At 26.9% G+C, this 21,914-nt stretch overlaps 6 protein-coding genes and 3 long non-coding RNA genes across 12 annotated transcripts; 1 reads left to right on the top strand and 8 right to left on the bottom strand.

Annotated features, from left to right (window-relative positions):
• Nucleotides 1-94: 94 nt before the first annotated feature.
• Nucleotides 95-3,530, bottom strand: LOC107398429 (uncharacterized). Its single transcript, XR_010335178.1, has 8 exons — nt 3,240-3,530; nt 2,474-3,185; nt 2,140-2,166; nt 1,993-2,085; nt 1,376-1,944; nt 1,038-1,064; nt 801-983; nt 95-757 (listed from the first exon to the last, which is right to left on the bottom strand). It is a non-coding gene; the product is annotated as an uncharacterized LOC107398429 (long non-coding RNA).
• A 1,774-nt stretch (nt 3,531-5,304) lies between these two features.
• Nucleotides 5,305-6,200, bottom strand: LOC107398397 (uncharacterized). The gene is made up of 9 exons (XM_064358377.1): nt 6,081-6,200; nt 6,005-6,028; nt 5,853-5,959; nt 5,757-5,799; nt 5,683-5,706; nt 5,610-5,638; nt 5,504-5,551; nt 5,413-5,454; nt 5,305-5,358 (listed from the first exon to the last, which is right to left on the bottom strand). Exons 1-9 carry the CDS (start codon nt 6,144-6,146, stop codon nt 5,334-5,336), a joined length of 408 nt encoding a protein of 135 aa, XP_064214447.1. The 5' UTR covers nt 6,147-6,200; the 3' UTR covers nt 5,305-5,333.
• A 123-nt stretch (nt 6,201-6,323) lies between these two features.
• Nucleotides 6,324-7,231, top strand: LOC103313769 (uncharacterized). The gene is made up of 9 exons (XM_064358378.1): nt 6,324-6,438; nt 6,485-6,496; nt 6,551-6,576; nt 6,629-6,667; nt 6,726-6,780; nt 6,833-6,858; nt 6,917-6,955; nt 7,002-7,043; nt 7,108-7,231. Exons 1-9 carry the CDS (start codon nt 6,370-6,372, stop codon nt 7,181-7,183), a joined length of 384 nt encoding a protein of 127 aa, XP_064214448.1. The 5' UTR covers nt 6,324-6,369; the 3' UTR covers nt 7,184-7,231.
• Nucleotides 7,232-7,903: 672 nt separating this feature from the next.
• LOC103313767 (uncharacterized) lies at nt 7,904-8,991 on the bottom strand. Its single transcript, XM_064358388.1, has 10 exons — nt 8,835-8,991; nt 8,704-8,754; nt 8,644-8,655; nt 8,567-8,592; nt 8,479-8,517; nt 8,377-8,431; nt 8,304-8,329; nt 8,210-8,248; nt 8,119-8,160; nt 7,904-8,067 (listed from the first exon to the last, which is right to left on the bottom strand). Exons 1-10 carry the CDS (start codon nt 8,895-8,897, stop codon nt 8,010-8,012), a joined length of 411 nt encoding a protein of 136 aa, XP_064214458.1. The 5' UTR covers nt 8,898-8,991; the 3' UTR covers nt 7,904-8,009.
• A 1,177-nt stretch (nt 8,992-10,168) lies between these two features.
• Nucleotides 10,169-10,569, bottom strand: LOC135267018 (uncharacterized). The gene is made up of 2 exons (XR_010335256.1): nt 10,402-10,569; nt 10,169-10,301 (listed from the first exon to the last, which is right to left on the bottom strand). It is a non-coding gene; the product is annotated as an uncharacterized LOC135267018 (long non-coding RNA).
• Nucleotides 10,570-12,138: 1,569 nt separating this feature from the next.
• Nucleotides 12,139-17,194, bottom strand: LOC107398398 (uncharacterized). Of its 4 annotated transcripts, none has more exons than XM_064358527.1 (10): nt 17,066-17,194; nt 16,891-16,947; nt 16,793-16,825; nt 15,673-15,729; nt 15,552-15,608; nt 15,120-15,188; nt 14,995-15,060; nt 14,823-14,888; nt 14,342-14,395; nt 12,139-12,271 (listed from the first exon to the last, which is right to left on the bottom strand). In XM_064358527.1, the coding sequence occupies exons 1-10, from the start codon at nt 17,126-17,128 to the stop codon at nt 12,188-12,190; spliced, it is 606 nt and encodes a 201-aa protein (XP_064214597.1). In that variant the 5' UTR covers nt 17,129-17,194; the 3' UTR covers nt 12,139-12,187. The 4 variants fall into 4 exon arrangements, with proteins under 4 accessions (XP_064214597.1, XP_064214600.1, XP_064214598.1 ...); XM_064358528.1 differs by lacking the exon at nt 12,139-12,271 and adding an exon at nt 14,110-14,248; XM_064358529.1 differs by lacking the exon at nt 12,139-12,271 and adding an exon at nt 14,110-14,242 and having other exon boundaries at nt 17,066-17,193.
• A 430-nt stretch (nt 17,195-17,624) lies between these two features.
• LOC103313755 (hypothetical protein) lies at nt 17,625-18,286 on the bottom strand. The gene is made up of 4 exons (XM_008197851.3): nt 18,127-18,286; nt 17,966-18,031; nt 17,853-17,912; nt 17,625-17,770 (listed from the first exon to the last, which is right to left on the bottom strand). The coding sequence occupies exons 1-4, from the start codon at nt 18,205-18,207 to the stop codon at nt 17,666-17,668; spliced, it is 312 nt and encodes a 103-aa protein (XP_008196073.1). The 5' UTR covers nt 18,208-18,286; the 3' UTR covers nt 17,625-17,665.
• A 369-nt stretch (nt 18,287-18,655) lies between these two features.
• LOC135266983 (uncharacterized) lies at nt 18,656-19,665 on the bottom strand. Its single transcript, XR_010335209.1, has 3 exons — nt 19,532-19,665; nt 18,865-18,921; nt 18,656-18,785 (listed from the first exon to the last, which is right to left on the bottom strand). It is a non-coding gene; the product is annotated as an uncharacterized LOC135266983 (long non-coding RNA).
• Nucleotides 19,666-20,312: 647 nt separating this feature from the next.
• LOC655293 (circumsporozoite protein) lies at nt 20,313-21,437 on the bottom strand. Its single transcript, XM_970915.5, has 4 exons — nt 21,291-21,437; nt 21,115-21,186; nt 20,703-20,762; nt 20,313-20,616 (listed from the first exon to the last, which is right to left on the bottom strand). Exons 1-4 carry the CDS (start codon nt 21,336-21,338, stop codon nt 20,365-20,367), a joined length of 432 nt encoding a protein of 143 aa, XP_976008.1. The 5' UTR covers nt 21,339-21,437; the 3' UTR covers nt 20,313-20,364.
• Nucleotides 21,438-21,914: the final 477 nt, after the last annotated feature.

Consider the following 21,914-nt stretch of genomic DNA (forward strand, 5'->3'; position numbering starts at 1 on the left):
TTACTCTAAATATTTTTTAGTAAATTTATTAATAAAGGAAGATAAAGGTTTAACTTTTATCTACTTTTTTGCAAAATTTAGAGTTGCACGGTAAGTAAGCTAAGAGAAGTTAGCAGGTGTTTGTTATTTTAAGCTGATAACAATTGTTAAAACGGTTTTAAGAATTCAAGGTAATGAAGGTAAAATGCTTACTTCAAATCTATTTTTTTGAGGTGGGTCTTTTAGATTTTAAAACAAAATATAGAAAATAAGTAAAAATCAAGAATAATCGTTATTTGTACCTCGCCAGTAGCGTCTATAGCCATGTTGGAAGCAACAATAACAGCAAACTTCTTTTTAGTTTTCAAAATTAAATTGTTTTTTGGGTAAAACTTTGCATTCAAAATTATACAGAAACGTGTTTAAAGTCTTTATTACTCCAGTTTATACATTTCAGAAGTAATTATATTTCTTGTAACTCTATTTAAATGGTGATTAACTGTTTATGTCTTGACATAATGAGCTATTTTACGGACTATGTTACATAATTTTTTTTCATAATGTTAATTTTGTTATATTTTTTACTTTTACGTCTTTAAAACAACATATTCCTTAAGGTACTACACCAAGATTAAATCAACTTAAGATTTGCAAACGTGCTTTTCGATTTTAATCAAAACAGCAAAGAAATATTTTCGCACTATTCCGAGGATGATGTTTAAAGCAATAAATTGGAGTTTCTTTCGTTTAATTTGATTTTTAATGATAACTGTTTTTCCTGAAAAAAAATGTACCTACAACTCTCACAATTAATACCTTACGTTATTTTGTCCTTGACTCTTTCAGCGCCATCGAAAAAATTGCTAAAAATTATTACACCATTGGAACATTTTTTATTTTTTAGTTCTTACTTTACTAGCCCTGCAATTGTCTTTTAAAAATAAAATTTTTATGAGGAAGGTAAGTACCGTATTACATTCTTAAATGATTTTGTTTACCAAGTCCTAAAATAAAAAAAATTGAAAATTCAATTGGTGTATTTTTTGAAAATTGTTTACCTGGTTCGTGCCTCCAAACGTTCTTCCCTATAATTTCCGATAAATAATTTTGAGTTTAGTAAGTACTTTTTTTAGTAAATTAATTAATAAAGGAAGATAAAGGTTTAACTTTTATTTACTTTTTTGCAAAATTTAGAGTAGCACGGTAAGTAAGCTAAGAGAAGTTAGCAGGTGTATGTTATTTTAAGCTGATAACAATTGTTAAAACGGTTTTAAGAATTCAAGGTAATTGAAGGTAAAATGTTTACTTCAAATCTATTTTTTTGAGGTGGGTCTTTCAGATTTTAAAACAAAATATAGAAAATAAGTAAAAATCAAGAATAATCGTTATTTTTTACCTCGCCAGTGGCGTCTATAGCCATGATGGAAGCAACAAGTAATAGAAAAATAACAGCAAACTTCTTTTTAGTTCTCAAAATTAAATTGTTTTTTGGGTAAAACTTTGCGTTCAAAATTATACAGAAACGTGTTTAAAGTCTTTATTACTCCAGTTTATGCATTTCAGAAGTAATTATATTTCTTGTAACTCTATTTAAATGGTGACTAACTGTTTATGTCTTGACATAATGAGCTATTTTACAGACTACGTTACATAATTTTTTTTCATAATGTAATTTTTGTTATTTTTTCCACTTGTACGTTTTTGAAACAACATATTCCTTAAGGTACTACATCAAGATTAAATAAACTTAAAATTTGCAAACGTGCTTTTCGATTTTAATCAAAACAGCAAAGAAATATTTTCGCACTATTCCGAGGATGATGTTTAAAGCAATAAATTGGAGTTTCGTTTAATTTGATTTTTAATGATAACTGTTTTTCCTGAAAAAAAATGTACCTACAACTGTCACAATTAACACCTTACGTTATTTTGTCCTTGACTCTTTCAGCGCCATCGAAAAAATTGCTAAAAATTATTACACCATTGGAACATTTTTTATTTTTTAGTTCTTACATTACTAGCCCTGCAATAGTCTCTTAAAAATAAAATTTGTATGAGGGAGGTAAGTACCGTATTACATTTTTACATGATTTTGTTCACCAAGTTCTAAAATAAAAAAATTGAGATCCCAATTGGTGTATTTTTTTGAAAATTGTTTACCTGGTTTGTGCCTCCAAACGTTCTTCCCTATAATTTCCGACAAATAATTTTGAGTTTAGTACTTTTTTTTAGTAAATTAATTAATAAAGGAAGATAAAGGTTTAGCTTTTATTTACTTTTTTGCAAAATTTAGAGTTGCACGGTAAGTAAGCTAAGAGAAGTTAGCAGGTGTATGTTATTTTAAGCTGATAACAATTGTTAAAAGGGTTTTAAGAATTCAAGGTAATTGAAGGTAAAATGCTTACTTCAAATCTATTTTTTTGAGGTGGGTCTTTCAGATTTTAAAACAAAAAATAGAAAATAAGTAAAAATCAAGAATAATCGTTATTTTTACCTCGCCAGTGGCGTCTGTAGCCATGATGGAGGCAACAAGTAATAGAAAAATAACAGCAAACTTCTTTTTAGTTCTCAAAATTAAATTGTTTTTTGGGTAAAATTTTGCGTTCAAAATTATGCAGAAACGTGTTTAAAGTCTTTATTACTCCAGTTTATACATTTCAGAAGTAATTATATTTCTTGTAACTCTATTTAAATGGTGATTAACTGTTTATGTCTTGACATAATGAGCTATTTTACGGACTATGTTACATAATTTTTTTTTCATAATGTTATTTTTGTTATTTTTTCCACTTGTACGTTTTTGAAACAACATATTCCTTAAGGTACTACACCAAGATTAAATAAACTTAAAATTTGCAAACGTGCTTTTCGATTTTAATCAAAACAGCAAAGAAATATTTTCGCACTATTCCGAGGATGATGTTTAAAGCAATAAATTGGAGTTTCGTTCAATTTGATTTTTAATGATAACTGTTTTTCCTGAAAAAAAAATGTACCTACAACTGTCACAATTAATACCTTACGTTATTTTGTCTTTGACTCTTTCAGCGCCATCGAAAAAATTGCTAAAAATTATTACGCCATTGGAACATTTTTTATTTTTTAGTTCTTACTTTACTAGCCCTGCAATTGTTTTTTAAAAATAAAATTTGTATGAGGGAGGTAAGTACCGTATTACATTCTTACATGATTTTGTTCACCAAGTCCTAAAATAAAAAAAATTGAAAACCCAATTGGTGTATTTTTTGAAAATTGTTTACCTGGTTTGTGTCTCCAAACGTTCTTCCCTATAATTTCCGACAAATAATTTTGAGTTTAGTAAGTACTTTTTTTTAGTAAATTAATTAATAAAGGAAGATAAAGGTTTTACTTTTATTCACTTTTTTGCAAAATTTCCATTTGCACGGTAAGTAAGCTAAGAGAAGTTAGCAGGTGTATGTTATTTTAAGCTGATAACAATTGTTAAAACGGTTTTAAGAATTCAAGGTAATTGAAGGTAAAATGTTTACTTCAAATCTATTTTTTTGAGGTGGGTCTTTCAGATTTTAAAACAAAAAATAGAAAATAAGTAAAAATTAAGAATAATCGTTATTTTTTACCTCGCCAGTGGCGTTTATAGCTAGGTGGAAGCAACAAGTAATAGAAAAATAACAGCAAACTTCTTTTTAGTTCTCAAAATTAAATTGTTTTTTGGGTAAAACTTTGCGTTCAAAATTATGCAGAAACGTGTTTAAAGTCTTTATTACTCCAGTTTATACATTTCAGAAGTAATTATATTTCTTGTAACACTATTAAAATGGTGATTAACTGTTTATGTCTTGACATAATGAGATATTTTACAAACTATGTTACATGATTTTTTTCATAATGTTAATTTTGTTATATTTTTTACTTTTACGTCTTTAAAACAACATATTCCTTAAGGTACTACACCAAGATTAAATTAACTTAAGATTTGCAAACGTTCTTTTCGATTTTAATCAAAACAGCAAAGAAATATTTTCGGACTATTCGGAGGATGATGTTTAAAATAATAAATGGGGGTTTCGTTCAATTTGATTTTTAATGATAAATGTTTTTCCTGAAAAAATTAATGTAGCTACAACTATCACAATCAATACTTTACGTTATTTTATCCTTGACTCTTTCAGCGCCATCGAAGAAATTGCTAAAAATTATTACATCATTGGAACATTTTGGATTTTTTAATTCTTACTTTACTAGCCCTGCTATGGTTTTAAAATCATTTTTGTCTCTTAAAAATAAAATTTGTATGAGGGAGGTAAGTACCGTATTACATTCTTACATGATTTTGTCCACCAAGTCCTAAAATAAAAAAAATAGAAACCCAATTGCTTTATTTTCTGAAAATTCTTTACCTGGTCTTTGCCTCCAAACGTTCTTTCCTATAATTTGCGCCAAACAATAATTTTGAGTTTAGTGAAAACTACTTACTTTAACACTTTATTAATATTTTTTTAGTAAATATATTAATAAAATGCTCACCTCAAATCCATTTTTTTTCTGGTAGGTCTTTCAGATTTTAAAATAAAATATAGAAAATAAGTAAAAATAAAAATCAAGCGTTATCTTTTACCTCGCCAGATACGATGGAAACACCAAATAACAGAAAAATAACAGTAAACTTCATTTTAGTCCCAAAAATTAAATTGTTTTTTGGGATAAATTTTGCTTTCAAATTTATACAGAAACGTGTTTAAAGTGTTTATTTCTCCAGTTTGTACATTTGAGAAGTAGTTATATTTTTTACTTATAACACTATTAAAATGGTGATTAAATGTTTATGTCTTTTAAAAAAATTAGCTGTTTCACGAACTACGTTAGGTGAGAGTGGGGTAAAATGATTCCAATGAACATCTCGTGGAGAGGATATTATAATGTGTTAAATTTTTTAGAGTTTTTTGTAAATGAAGATGCAATTTTTATAAGTAATCGTAATCGTAAAGATGGCGCTGCTAGTTTTCTTGATTTGTGGGGAGGTCATTTTACCTTAAGGGATAATTATACCCCACTTTTCCCTATATATATATTTTTTTTTTGATAATATTATTTTAATAATTTTTTTACTTTTACCTCTTTATAACAACAAATTTTTAAGGTATTAGACAAAGATTAAACTAACTTAAAATTTGCAAACGTGTCAAAACAGCAGAGAAATGTTTGTGCTTTCTCAAAATTCTTCCTGAGTAAAAAAAAAGTAAAAAAAACCAACTTCGTTAAAAATAATTTCTAATATGTAAAATTGTAATTATTCGTGCAAGATCGGAAAAACGTAGGATCTAAGGATGCAAATAAAGTGAGTAATAAGACGGCATTTTTTTATTTGGGTGTATTTAGTGACTGTTCAGCTGATCACGTCTGTAAAAAATAAGAAACTAACATAATCCTCATACGACACAATTAAAAACTTACGACACTTTATCTACCACTTGTTGAAGTCCAGTGAAAAACTTCCTAAATAAAAATTGTGAAACAAGAATCGATTAAATGTTTTAAATCTTACTCTATTAGTTTTGCCACAGTATTAATATCATCTTTACTCCACTTTTCCCTAAAACAAAAAGAAAAAATAATAATGCAAGGGACAATTAAATTAATTACATACTTACATTACTTTTTTTAGATGATTAATATCTAACTAAAATAAAAAAACATTAAACTTTATCACATGTTTTAAATTACCTTCTTATCATCTAAAAGTCTTGCCTAAAATTGATCAGAAAGATCTGAGTGTTTTAACATTTGATACAACTTACTCTAAATGCGTGGTCACGTATCCCAGGTTGAACAAGTTCAGACCTTGTAAAAATTGCACGTAAGTAAATAATTATATGAATATATGAAATATTTACATTTTTTTTTCTTCTTCACCAAAATTTAGATCACCTTTAGTTTTGCCTCGGAGTAAAAGACCGGCGAGTAAGCTAAATGAAGCTAGCAGATCTATGTTTAGTTTAAGCTGTTAACAGGTGTTTTACCACGGTTTTAAAACTCTATTACTTACCGATGATCCTTGTTTTTTGTAAGTCTTTCAAAAACGAAATGTATATAAGGTAAAGTCAATTAATTTTTATCTTTACCTCATCGTTGGCATTTATGGCAAAGATGCAGACTCCGAATATCAGAAGGATAAGATTCCACCTCATGTTCGTTTCAAATTGGATGCATTTATGCGCAATTTTTATTTTCAAGTGTTATAGTTAAGTCATTAAAAATAAATGTGTTTTTTAAATTCTGTGTTTTATTTTTTTTATTGTGCTATTTTATTCCACTGTTTCTTGGTAAACATTAGTATTGTAATTAAAAACCCAAATGAATATTTCCGTATAAAAAGAACTAATGAATCAGTTTTGATCAAAAAAACGAAGCATGAAGATCTGGCTTAGTTTTGTACTACTTGGGGTTTGCACCACAGCCTTACCATTTCCCCAAAAAAATGTGAGTACGAAATGTTTATTAAAACACGAATTTCTTGTGTTTTTAGGGAGATGCGCTTGTAAGTAGTTTTTGACAAGAATTCAAAATTTTGTAATTTTTTGGAAAACTTTAGGGACCAAAAGATTCAAAACTCCAAATGTGAGTGTTATTTTGAACTGATTGCAAATAATTTTCGGTGTTTATTTTTTAGAGGAGCAGAACAGTATAAGAAATTACTTGGTCATATGAAGTATGTAGTAATAAAAACACATTTTTTTGGGCGTAATTTTTTCTTGTTTTTTAATCAGGGACTTTGTTTCTTCGTTGCAAAATCTACCGAAGATTGAACTTGATGACCTAAGTGTAACTACCTGAAATATTTTTTTAATAATTAATTGTTTCTAGTTTTTTGTAGGATATAGATAAGTTGGAGAAAACTTTGTAAGTGTTTTCAAAATTTTTTTTTAAAATCGGAAATTAATTGTATGTTTTTTTTTAGAGAGAATAAAGATATTAAACGTATAACAGAGCTGTTAAGGTATGAGTTTACCTAAGTAAAATTTTCTGATATGATTTTTTACTAGGAACTTTATCCTGGGTGTGCAAAAATTACGTGCCCATGCAGAGTAAGTGTTGGTTTGACCACAAGGGAGGTAAGTTTCTTAATACTTACTAAACAGATTTTTTTAGGGGAGCTTCTGATGCTAAACCAGCTGCTAATGCTAAAGCAGCAGCTGATGCTAAGCCAGCCGAAGTACCAAAATAAATTTTGTGAATTTACAAAACTAAAAGCAAAATAAATAAATTGTTATTTCTCGTGTGTTTTATTAAAATTCTTACAATTTTTCCTGAAGTATTTAACAATGTAAATCCTTAAAATTTCGGTGTAAAAACGACAAAAAGTCAATGCTAATGCAAAGTGAAATTAAAACAAAATAATCATAATTATCTGTATTAAATATTGGAGAGATTGCTGAATAAAATACTGTAAAAACTTTATTTATGTGCTCTTGTTAATCAATAAACTTTTTTAAAACAATCTTTTTTTTGGAAATTCTTATCCTAATTTCTAGAAATATCCACTTAAAAAAACTTTAGTATGAGAGCTTGGACATTTCTTGCATTAACTATACAGTGAAGATATGTTTAATTTTTTTTTCTTATTTTTTATTTTGAATATAAGACTTATTATAAATATATAACAGTTGTAAAATATTTATTGTAAAAGTATTCGGACAAAAACAACATTTTCTTAAAATATGTTTTTATTTTTTGTTGTCGTTGTGTGTAGTTTTATTATCTTTTGTTTCCTGAGATTGTTTTTTAATAATGCATTTAATACTGTTATTAAAACCGCAATAAACAATTCACTATAAATACCTACGTCTCTCGGAGTTACGCATTCTTAGAAAAAACGTAGCATGTTTATTAAAAAAAAACAAAGTATTTCATTTTAAAGAATTCTTCAAAAAAAAACACACTCAAGTAATCACTTAGATGTTTCTTGTGTAAGAGTTATAAGAATCAGTAAGAACCAAGACAAAGTTAACATTTTACTTATTATAGGTTTGGCTTTATAAAAATTATTTCGGTTAAGTTGATTTAGAATCAGTTGCTGGATTTCCACCAACAGTAGGTGTTGCAATTTCTCTGAAAAAAAAACAGTTAGTTTTTCAGAACCTACTTTAGTCAAACGCTTACCCTGCATTTCCTTGTAATTCTTGCACTCCGACAATAAAGTCCCTAAAAATAAATCGTATAAAAAAATTCGAGTGATGTTTTTGATTTATACTTTAGTAGCATTATTACATGTTTAACGTCTTTATTCCCTCTGGAAAAATAATTTAGTTTTGCAGACTAGAGAAATTTTAGTAAATAGTACTCACAGAGCTTTCTCCAACTTGCCCATTTCCTACAGTAATTTAAGTATTAATTAATTGGGGAAAAATAGTTACTTACAGATAGGTTACCAAAATCTATCTTCGGTAAGTCCTTCAGTCCGTTAAGATATGCTCTAGTAGAAAATATCAAACTATGAAATGATTATTTTTTAATACATACCTCAACAAGTCAAGTACTTTTTTATATTTTTCTTCTCCTCTGGAAAATAAATACAATACTTTTGCAACACAGTTTAATGAAAACTTACAGTTGTTCTCTTGTAGCTTTTAGTCCCTAAAGTTTATCAAAAAATAAAAATTTTGTAATTATTGTCAAATTACTTACGAGTATATTTTCCTACAACAACAATATTGAGTTTAAATAATTGAGTAATAAAATACTTACGTCTTTTCGAGGACTAAATACCTCCCCTGTCGCGTCAAGAAGTTCTTGCGGCTGTCACACAAATTTATTATTTAACAAAAAAAAACACTCTTTATTTTAACTAAACTATTTCAGTTTGTTAACCTACTTACTAAGGCCAAGCCTTTGGCTAAGGTGCAAACAACGAGAAGTATAAGACTAAGAGTAATCTTCATTTTTCCTTTTTAAATAAAACTGCCAAATTTACAAACTTTGTGATTCCATTTATACAAAAAGATTTTTTATTACAGTATTGACTGCATGCAAAACAACATAACTGAAAAGTCATAATTATTCCTAAACTGCTTGTTTTATTTTTATTTGGCGAAATACAATACAGTAACAAACAAGTTTGCGATAAAATTATTAAGTATTTAGTACACATACAGGGTGGGGCAAGTTGGAGTGACTCGGTTTCATAACTCATGACTTGCCACAACCATTGTATTGTAATCGATTATAATATAATCGGTCTATTAATAAATTAATAAATGTTACGTTATTACTTATGTTAATAATTTAAATTTCTATTCTTTTTAGAAAAAAAAACAATAATAAAACTAATAACAGTAATAATTCTTGCCCTCTATTTAAAGCGCAATTAAACAAAACACCAAAAGATCAATCTCCATTTTTTTTTCTGATCATAACTGTTTTTTTAATTTTATTTCAGTGCCAACTGCATTGTTACGATAAAAAATAATATCGAAAAACATCAAAATTTTGTATTTAGACCTCATAATTTTTTACCGTATTATTTCCAAAAACAAAAAGCAACTTAAATTTTTATTTGGAGATTTACTAAGGCAATAAAGTAAGGCTCTAAACTAGGTTTGGATTAAATTACGAGAAATAATTTTTTTTTTTGGCCAGATGTTAAAATTTTGGAAATAAACAATCGGCTTTGACTGTTTTTGCTCGATTTTTAAGATGATTCACAATGATTTCTTTAAACAAAATACAAGGTCTTGAAAAAATTTTATTTAGAGAAAAAAAACCAAGAGATAAAGAGATAAAGAAAAATATTTGCCTTCTTCTAGTTAGTAAATAAAATAATAAATTATACAAATATTTAAAAATCACGCTTTTTCGGGAATTCATTGCATAACCGCGGCCGGTGAAGTCATTAAAGTTTTTAGAAAATTACCTGAAATTATCGAAAAATTATTAAATTTTAGGTCAAGACTGATTTTGCACAAAAATAGATAAATTCAATTAAAATTGATGCGAATTTTCTTATTTCAGTCGGTTTAGTTTAATTTCGATCTTTAAACTTACTTATTTTGTAAGATTTCGTTTATTCTTGAGCGAAATTTTGCCAAAAATAATTTGAAGAAAAAGAAGTAATTTGTTTGTAGACGCGTCATTTTCATTTTGTGTGATATATTGTACTATTGAGTTGTTGGAAAATGTATGGATTTTATGGTAAAGTAAAAAAGAACAAGAATAAAGTTATATTTGTTTATTTATTATCTGTTTTCTAATGTTTAAGAAATTTATTTTGGTGCAGTTTCTTTTCCTCCAGCTGCTGGTGTACCACTTGCTCTGGGCTTAGCAGTAGCAGGTTTATCGTCAGAAAGCTGTAACTCAAAATAAATTACTTTTAATAACAAAAATTTTTGCAATAATAATTTTTACACATTTAAAAATCTTAGTGGATAGGTAAAATTTTGTACTTACGACTTTTCGAGGGAAAATCGGCGGCATGTACTGGGCCATAGTTGTGGTGAAAACAGCAAGTAGTATAAGCCAGAGACAAATTTTCATTTTTTTGCTTTCTGATTAAAACTGATTAATTTCTAAACTCTGAGTACCATATTTATACATAAATATTTATTTCCATTTTTATTTTAGTCTTAACCGCATTGTTAAAAAACTACATTATAAGTTTTTAAAGCATCATTGTTAAGAAGCAATTTTGATTTTTATTTGAAGAATAGGTAAGACAATAAAATAGAGTCATAAAAAAATTTCGGATAGATTATTTTTTATTTTAATTTTTAAAATCTTATACTTTATTTACAATAACTTTCTTTTTAATAAACATTCAAATGTCTTGAAAATAGAGCAAATAATCAGTAAATATTCATACAGGATGACCTAAAAGTGACGGACAATTTCTTAGGTGGTGATAAAAATAAATGTTTAAAAATTAAATTTTTAGCTAAGTTTTTGTTGTTTCAAATAAAAATTTTTTGACCGGATATTGTTTTACGATGTACAAAACAATTAAAAAAATTGTAAATTTATAAATATTAAAAAAAATAAAAATTAAGTGTGAAACTTTTAAGTCACCTTGTATAATTTTGAATTTTAGATATTATTTTTACAATAAGAATAAAGTATGGTATGTAGTACCATATTGTTATTATTATTACGTGTAGGTAGGTACTTTTATAATAATTACAATTTATTAATTATTATTATTTATTACTTTGTTATTCATACAAACATTCATTTAATAAACAAAGTGTATAAGTTGTAGGAAAAATTTTGTATTTCATTTATCTTGTGCTTTTGTATGTTTATTCAAAAAACTTATTTTGGTGCATTAGCTGCTGGTTGTGCTGGATCAGCAGCAGGAGACTGTAACACACAAAAAATAATTTATTGTTATTGTTCTAACATAAACCACACTCTTTATCTTTACATAATTTAAATTTCAGTATCTAATAATTTATACTTACGGCTTTTCGGACATAGAAATGGCCTTGGTCATACTATAAATAACACGCATTGTCAATATAATCAAATAATTTATATTTTAGAAATATTTCTGATTCACATCAGAATAGGGGTTGTATGGTGGCGAAGTAAATACTTCATGCGGCCGGTGAAGTCTTTAAAGTTTTTAAAAAATTACCTGAAATTAACTAAAAATTATAAAATTTTAGGTCAAGACTGATTTTGCACAAACTTTTCAAAGCATGTCTAAAAATACAGAAAATATAATGTGAGTTTCTTCTGAATTAGCTCGTTTTTAAACAAAATTTTATCAAAATAAACCGAAAAGACAAAACATTTGATCGAAAATAATGTGGTTTTTGAGTTAAAATTTTAAGTTTAAAGATGTCGCTAAAACAAATAGAAAAAAATTACTAAATTACCTTTTTTTTGAATTGCTCACACACTAAGTTTTGTCTTGAAAATTTTGCTAATACTGGCTAAAAAATAGCTAAATTCACTTAAAATTGATGCGAATTTTCTTATTTCAGTCGGTTTAGTTTAATTTCGATCTTTAAACTTACTTATTTTGTAAGATTTCGTTTATTCTTGAGCGAAATTTTGCCAAAAATAATTTGAAGAAAAAGAAGTAATTTGTTTGTAGACGCGTCATTTTCATTTTGTGTGATATATTGTACTATTGAGTTGTTGGAAAATGTATGGATTTTATGGTAAAGTAAAAAAGAACAAGAATAAAGTTATATTTGTTTATTTATTATCTGTTTTCTAATGTTTAAGAAATTTATTTTGGTGCAGTTTCTTTTCCTCCAGCTGCTGGTGTACCACTTGCTCTGGGCTTAGCAGTAGCAGGTTTATCGTCAGAAAGCTGTAACTCAAAATAAATTACTTTTAATAACAAAAATTTTTGCAATAATAATTTTTACACATTTAAAAATCTTAGTGGATAGGTAAAATTTTGTACTTACGACTTTTCGAGGGAAAATCGGCGGCATGTACTGGGCCATAGTTGTGGTGAAAACAGCAAGTAGTATAAGCCAGAGACAAATTTTCATTTTTTTGCTTTCTGATTAAAACTGATTAATTTCTAAACTCTGAGTACCATATTTATACATAAATATTTATTTCCATTTTTATTTTAGTCTTAACCGCATTGTTAAAAAACTACATTATAAGTTTTTAAAGCATCATTGTTAAGAAGCAATTTTGATTTTTATTTGAAGAATAGGTAAGACAATAAAATAGAGTCATAAAAAAATTTCGGATAGATTATTTTTTATTTTAATTTTTAAAATCTTATACTTTATTTACAATAACTTTCTTTTTAATAAACATTCAAATGTCTTGAAAATAGAGCAAATAATCAGTAAATATTCATACAGGATGACCTAAAAGTGACGGACAATTTCTTAGGTGGTGATAAAAATAAATGTTTAAAAATTAAATTTTTAGCTAAGTTTTTGTTGTTTCAAATAAAAATTTTTTGACCGGATATTGTTTTACGATGTACAAAACAATTAAAAAAATTGTAAATTTATAAATATTAAAAAAAATAAAAATTAAGTGTGAAACTTTTAAGTCACCTTGTATAATTTTGAATTTTAGATATTATTTTTACAATAAGAATAAAGTATGGTATGTAGTACCATATTGTTATTATTATTACGTGTAGGTAGGTACTTTTATAATAATTACAATTTATTAATTATTATTATTTATTACTTTGTTATTCATACAAACATTCATTTAATAAACAAAGTGTATAAGTTGTAGGAAAAATTTTGTATTTCATTTATCTTGTGCTTTTGTATGTTTATTCAAAAAACTTATTTTGGTGCATTAGCTGCTGGTTGTGCTGGATCAGCAGCAGGAGACTGTAACACACAAAAAATAATTTATTGTTATTGTTCTAACATAAACCACACTCTTTATCTTTACATAATTTAAATTTCAGTATCTAATAATTTATACTTACGGCTTTTCGGACATAGAAATGGCCTTGGTCATACTATAAATAACACGCATTGTCAATATAATCAAATAATTTATATTTTAGAAATATTTCTGATTCACATCAGAATAGGGGTTGTATGGTGGCGAAGTAAATACTTCATGCGGCCGGTGAAGTCTTTAAAGTTTTTAAAAAATTACCTGAAATTAACTAAAAATTATAAAATTTTAGGTCAAGACTGATTTTGCACAAACTTTTCAAAGCATGTCTAAAAATACAGAAAATATAATGTGAGTTTCTTCTGAATTAGCTCGTTTTTAAACAAAATTTTATCAAAATAAACCGAAAAGACAAAACATTTGATCGAAAATAATGTGGTTTTTGAGTTAAAATTTTAAGTTTAAAGATGTCGCTAAAACAAATAGAAAAAAATTACTAAATTACCTTTTTTTTGAATTGCTCACACACTAAGTTTTGTCTTGAAAATTTTGCTAATACTGGCTAAAAAATAGCTAAATTCACTTAAAATTGATGCGAATTTTCTTATTTCAGTCGGTTTAGTTTAATTTCGGTCTTTAAACTTACTCATTTTGTAAGATTTCGTTTGTTCTTGAGCGAAATTTTGTCAAAAATAATTTGAAGAAAAAGAAGTAATTTGTTTGTAGACGCGTCATTTTCATTTTGTGTGATACATTGTACTTTTGAGTTGTTGGAAAATGTATGGATTTTATGGTAAAGTAAAAAAAAAACAAGAATAAAGTTATATTTTTTTATTTATTATCTGTTTTCTAATGTTTAAGAAATTTATTTTGGTGCAGTTTATTTTCTTCCAGCTTCTGGTGTACCACTTGCTCTGGGCTTCGCAGTAGCAGGTTAATCGTCAGAAAGCTGTAACTCAAAATTAATTACTTTTGTAACAAACATTTTTGCAATAATAATTTTTACACATTTAAAAATCTTAGTGGATAGGTAAAATTTTGTACTTACGACTTTTCGAGGGAAAATCGGCGGCATGTTCAAACCAAAGCCACGAAAGCCATACTATAAAAAATACACATTACTCAAAATAGTATCAGATTTATCAAAACGCTAGGAATACGGTTATAGTTATAGTCTATAACCGTATTCCTGGCGTTTTGGTAAATATGCGACGGTGCGCAAAGAATTATCGTTTCTATTATTTGCAATATGTTGATGTCATATAAATATATGTATAAATATAAATATAAATATAAATGTAAATATAAATATAAATATAAATATAAATATAAATATAAATATAAATATAAATATAAATATAAATATAAATATAAATATAAATATAAATATAAATATAAATATAAATATAAATATAAATATAAATATAAATAATCATTTTTTCAAATCTATGCTCTGAAAAATTAGACGCTAATGCTAATGAATCAACTGCGAATATGTTTTATTTCTAGTCTAATTTTGATATACTTACGTTATTTTCGCGGTCAGGATATGAGTAGAACGGTGGCGTGATGGTACGAGCATGGCCTTTGCGATCCTAGAAATACAAATTGGCAAAATAACCTTTAATAGCAAAAATTTTTGCAAAAATAACTGTTACATATTTAAATCTTAGTAGAAGGTACGTAATTTTTTATACTTACGGCTTTTCGGGGATTAATTGGCGGCGAGTTCAAATCACGAACGCGCCTGTTTTTGGAGTAACCATACTATAAATTATGCACATTGTTAAAATAAATATACAGTTTAAATTTATTAATACACTCACGTTTTTGTCGGGATTCGAGTAAAATGGAGGGGAGGTAAAACTACGGCCATCACGGGAAAACAGGTCACTCTAGATTATCATATAAAAAAGAATATATATTAAATATTAAATATTATATATTATATATTATATATTATATATTATATATTATATATTATATATTATATATTATATATTATATATTATATATTATATATTATATATTATATATTATATAAAAAAATACAATCTGTTCAGAAGTGATTGATAATCAAGTTGACTATGGAATTCAGAATCAATGTGCCGCTTAGTCCAAATGACTATCGTAATTTTTCCTTCAAGTCTTTGAACTAGCTTTTTAGGAATTTTTTATCATTATTGTTCTAACAGAAAGCAAAATATATACCTTCATATAAGTAGGCAATTTAAATTTCAGTAATATTTTATACTTACTTTTCGGGAATAGAACGGTGGTATGTCCCCAATAATGTCGTATCTGGCGGGGTCGTACTATAAATAATACACATTCTCAAAATAATGAAATATGGAAATTTTAGTGATTTTTCTGACTCACATCAGGATACGGAAAAAATGGTGGCGAGGTGAATATCTCATGTCTTCTGCCGCCACGCTAGAAATAACACAAATTGTTAACATAATTATTATACCAAATGATCAAAACAAATTTTAATTATTAAGTTACTTACAAAGTACTGGGCCATAGTTGTGGTGAAAACACCAAGTGGTATAAGCCAGAGACAAATTTTCATTTTTTGCTTTCTGATCAAAACTAATTAATTTCTAGACTCTTGAGTACCATATTTATACAGAAATATTTATTTCCATTTTTATTTCAGTCTTAACTGCATTGTTAAAAAACAATGTAATTTTTTAAAGCATCATTGTTAAGAAGCAGTTTTGATTTTTATTTGAAAAATAGGTGAGACAATAAAATAGAGTCATAAAAAATTTTTGGATAGATTATTTTTTATTTTCATTTTCAAAATCTTATAGTTTATTTACAATAACTCTTTAATAAACATTCAAATGTCTTGAAAAATGAAAGCAAATAATTAGTATATATTTATACAGGATGATCTAAAAGTGACGGACAATTTCTTAGGTGGTGATAAAGAAAAGAACATCAAACAGAATTAAAAGTTCCTACGACAAAAAAATGTTTAAAATTAAATTTTTTAAGTTAAGTTTTTGTTGTTTCAAATAATATTTTTTTGACGGATAATGTTTTACGATGTACAAAACAATTAAAAAAATTGTAAATTTGTAAAATATTAAAAAAAATTAAGTGTGATACTTTTAAATCACCTTGTATAATTTTGAATTTTAGATATTATTTTTACAATAATAATAAAGTATGGTATGTAGTACCATATTGTTATTATTACGTGTAGGTACTTTTTATAATAATTACAATTTATTAATTATTATTATTTATTACTTTGTTATTTATACAAGCAAAGTATATAAGTTGTAGAAAAAATTTTGTATTTCATTTATCTTGTGCTTTTGTATGTTTATTCAAAAAATTTATTTCGGTGCATTAGCTGCTGGTTGTGGAATAGCAGCAGGAGACTGTAACACACAAAAAATAATTTATTATTATTGTTCTAACATAAACCACACTCTTTATCTTTACATAATTTAAATTTCATTATCTAATGATTTATACTTACGGCTTTTCGGGGAAAGAAATGGTCTTGGCCATCCTATAAATAACACGCATTGTCAATATAATCAAATAATTTAAATTTTAGAAATATTTCTGACTCACATCAGAATAGGGGTTGTATGGTGGCGAAGTAAATGCTTCATGCCCTCTGTTGCCACCCTAGAATAACACAAATTGTGAAAATAATTATTATACTGGGTAATCAGTTTTAAATCTAAAAATACAATTCAAATGCAGAAATGAGATAGACTGAGATAGATTATTAAAAGTTTCTTACAAAGTACTGGGCCATAGTTGTGGTGAAAACACCAAGTAGTAGAAAGCAGAGACAAAACTTCATTTTTTGCTTTCTGATCAAAACTGATTAACTTGCCATATTTATAGAAAAATATTTAATTCCATTTTTATTTCAGTCATGAATGCATTGTTAAAAAATAACACCAAGAAAAAGTATAATAAAAAGTCATATTTTTTTAAAGCATCATTGTTAAAACGCAGTTCTGAGTTTTATTTGAAAAATAACTAAGACAACAAAATAGGAGAATTAAAAACATATACTGATTGTGTAAACTTTGATAAAAATGAGGATTAGATTTTGCCATAGCCTAAAGTTTTATAGTAATTAACTTTTTTATGTTGTTGTTAACTCTAACCGGTTTTTTCAATTTTTAAAATGTTAAGTGCGGATTCAAACAAAAATTTTATTTATAATAGTTTTATTAATAAATACACAAATGTCTTATAAATTAGAAAAGATACTTTCTAACCAATTTCTAAATAAAATAAACGAGTTTACGAAATATTTTGTATTTTATGCCAGTAATAAAAAACAAGAATAAATCAATAGTTTGTTTATTTGTTTTCTGTTTTTGTATTTTTATTTCGGTGCAGGTGCTTTTCCGTCAGCTGCGGGTTTAGCGTTAGCTGCAGGTTGCGCGGCAGCTGTTAGTTTATCACTTGCAACTGGTTTAGCATCAGGCAGCTGTAACATACAATTAATTAATGTCCAACAAGTTTAAAAAAATATTTAAATAACTTAAATTTCAGTAATATTTAAAACTCACAGATCTTAGGGCATGGATTAGCGGCGACTTTGTATTGAGACTGCGATAGAAGACGTCATCCTGCACATTGTGAAAATAATTACCTAATTTAAATTTCAAAATATTTAACTCACGGCCATTCGGCACGAATGCTTCTCTAGATCAGGGTAGTTTTTCTTGTCGTACGTATAGGCATAGTCCTTAAACCAAAAATATTGTTAATACCGTAACAAATAATTATGTTAAGTCGCAAGTTTACAGAAAAAAATCAAACTTAAATTATTATGTTACTCACAAGAAACCCGACATGGTTGTGCTTCTGGGCTATGGTTGTGGTGACAACACCAAGTAGTAGAAAGCAGAAACAAATTTTCATTTTTTGTTTTCTAAAGAAAACTGATTAATTTGTAACACCAAGAGTCATATTTATACAGAAGTATTCAATTCTGGTTTTATTTCCGTACAGTAAAACCCATATCAAGAAACAACAACAAAATTTTGCATTAAAAAGTCATTGTCCAAAAAGCAATTTCAATTGTTATTTCAATATTTCAATATTTTATTATTTTATTTTTTTATTTTTATATTGTTGTTGTTTTATGGTTTATTGTAAAGATTTGTTAATACGTAAAATAAGAAAAAATAATCGACTTTTACAATCTTTCAGACAGTAATTTGTGTTTCCTTAAAAATACCGATGCCAAGTGTATTAAAATGTGTTAGAAATTGATGAAGAAAGACGATGTGAGAAGACCTATTTCAACAAGAAAAAGACACACATGTTTTAATTTTAATAATATAAAAAAGTAAAAAAAAATCAAATACATATTTAGTTTTTTTTTTATTTATTTGTGTTTGAAATATTTACAAAACTTATTTCGGTGAGGTTGCAGATTTAGGAGCTGCTAGTTGGCGGTTATTTAGCTCATTGATAAGTGGCTTATGAGTAGGAAGCTGTAACACAAAAATTAGTCTTATTTTAAGAGAAAGAGCTTTTTTATGGTTAATAAATATTTAAATATCTCATACTTACTTTTCGGGGATGGTACGGTGGCGAGGTGTAAAGTTTTCCGTGTTGATTGTCACCACCCTGTAAATAAAACTCGTCAAAATAATCCTTGATGGCAACAAAATTTATGCCGAAAAAATTACTCATTGTCAATTGTTACTCTAAAACGAATTTTTTAAAAGAATGAGTGCTTTAAGGTTTTATGACACGTGTTTTTATACAGTGCGTTTAAAAAGTCTTTGGATCAACTCTTGCTGTGAAATTTTGAACGTATGTTAATTTCTTACGAAAATTCTGGCGTTGGAAAAAATTGCAAGTAGAGCGTTTGACACAAAATCTGTCAATCTAAATTCCACAGCAAGAATTGATCTAAAGACTTTTTGAACGCACCGTACTATTTTTTATAATTTGCTTTCTTTTTGCCATTTTCAATCAAAAAAATTTTGAAAGTAAAAAATTGATTAAAAATTTTTGTTTTATCAAAGTTTTGTCAAAGAACAAGAATTTTTTGGATGACAATAGACGTAATCTGTGAATTTGTGAAATTTCGTAAAATGTTCACTATTATGACATTGCACTTGATGACGTTGCGTGCTTTAAAATGATTATTAAAGCATCAAAATGGCTGCAAATTACAAAAATATACATTATAACAATAATTCTTATTCTAGTGGAGCAAACTGTTACTTACTGGGAAATGTCTTAACTGGCCCATAACTATGGTGCCAATACCAAGTAATACAATGCAAAGATAAATCTTCATTTTTGGTTTTCTGATCAAAACTAGTTCATTTTCAAACTCTGAGGCTTATTTATACAGAAAAACCAATCAAATTGCATTGTTAAAAAGTAACACCATTAAAAACATCAAAATGTTGCACTAAAAGGCAATTTTTATTTTTATTACGGAAAATTTCTACATTATTGTAATATAAAAAAACATATAAACTGCATAATCTTAAATAATCTATTCTTATGAGCGCGCAACTAGATTCTTAGAATGAAATTAAAAATATTAATCCGAGAATTTCCGGCAATCTGTAGAGTTTGCTGTTGTTTCTCTTTTATCAGATATTTGTGTTCAGTTGAAAACATCATTTTTTCTCTAGAATTGATTTCTAGAATCAATATTTTATTGTCTGGAAAATGTAGCAAAACTTTTTTGTGGGATCTACAACCAAGATATTGTTTTATTTCTGTTAGATATTATATAATAGTATATATTATAATATAATATATACTTATATTATATATAATATAATATAATATAATATATTATACAATATAATAATAATATAAATAATATATACTTATATTATATTATATTGTTTCTGGATTTCGCTTGCTTTACTCACAAATTATTTTTGTTTTTTTTTAACAAAATGAGATAGAAAAAGTATAAAAAAAGATGAATGTAGGTATAAGTTGTATAAAAAATGTTGTATTCTGTGCTGGAGTTATAAAAAAACAAGTTTAATTAAATGTATTCTTTATTTGACATTTGCTTTTGTAAATTCACAAAACTTATTTCGGTGTTGCTGCTGCAGCGGCAGCTGCAGGTTTAGCATCAGCTGCAGGTTTAGCATCAGCTGCAGGTTTAGCACCAGCTGCAGGTTTAGGACTAGCTGCAGATTTAGCACCAGCATCGGTTTTAGCACCGGCAGCAGCAGCAGCACCAGGAGCAGCACCAGCAGGAGCAGCACCAGCAGCAGGAGCACCAGACGCAGCAGCTGCAGCAGCACCAGTAGCAGCAGCTGCTGGTGCTTTAGCAGGAGGCTGTAACATACAAAGTAATTAATTCTCTATAGTTTTAGTTTATAAATAATAAAATAATTCAATTTTTAGTAATATTTAATACTCACAGCGTCGGCTTTTCGGGCTTTGGCTGGTTCTTTGTCTGAACCACCGGCATTATCACCACCCTATAAGTGAAAAACAATGGTTGTTAAATAGTTTTTATATTTTGACAAAAACATATTACAACTACTTTTTTGCAAGTTTAATTCAGTTTTCAACTTCAAAATGTATTTTTAAGCCAAAATCGAGATTAATCTAAACTTAAAATAAAGTTAAAGTGTAGTATATATAAAGTATATATATAAGTATATATAAGTATATATAAAAAATATTTAACTGCACTTTTATTTGTGTATTAATTCAATTGTTAAAAAAATGCAATACCAAGAAATTTTTAAAATTAAACCAACACTTTCAATGCTATTTTAGTTTCTAAATAATTAAATAATTCAATTTGTAGTACTATTTTATACTCACGGGAGCTTGTCGGGCATTGATTGGTGCCTTGTCAAAACCAAGGCCTCGCTCACCATAACCCCCATAATCACCCTATAAGCAAAACACTTTATCAATAATAATCTAAAAATATATTTTTAAGCCTGAGCCAAGATTACTTTTAATTTAAAATGGACTTAAAATATAAAGTTACGTACAAGGGCCATGCCGACGCAGAGAAGCACAAAGCAGAGATAGATCTTCATATTTGTTGTCTGAACAAAACTGATTAACTTGCAAACTCTCAGAGCCGTATTTATACGGAAATATTTAATTGCAGTTTTATTTGGGTATTAATTGCATTGTTAAAAAATGCAATATCAAGAAATAGTAATAAAATTGTGCATTAAAAAGGCATATTTTTTTAAAACATCATTGTTTGAAAGCAATTTTAATTTTAATTTGCAAAATAACTAAGGCAATAAAGTGGAGCAACAACCAAATATCCGATTAAATTGTGCCATTATCGACGAAATTTTAGATTTAGTGCAAATATATTTTTTATAAGTTTTTTATAATTTTTGTATATAATTTTTGGTAAAAATTTGTTTGAGATAAGATAATTCAACTGGCACCTATTTTTTGCAAAATTTTTCTAAAAAAAAAAATATTATCTAAAAAACATGTTACAAAATCTGAAAAATTACTTTTCTAGTTTCTAATTCTAATTCTAATTTGGTCTAATTTGGTTAAAAAGCCGAATGAAAACATTCGGCAAAGAAAAAAAAATGTTTCGTTAGACTATATTCAGAGATTTTTTATTGTTTTATATGAGGAAGTCC

Source organism: Tribolium castaneum, chromosome 8 (genome assembly GCF_031307605.1).
Source record: "Tribolium castaneum strain GA2 chromosome 8, icTriCast1.1, whole genome shotgun sequence".
Taxonomy (NCBI): Eukaryota; Metazoa; Arthropoda; class Insecta; order Coleoptera; family Tenebrionidae; genus Tribolium; species Tribolium castaneum.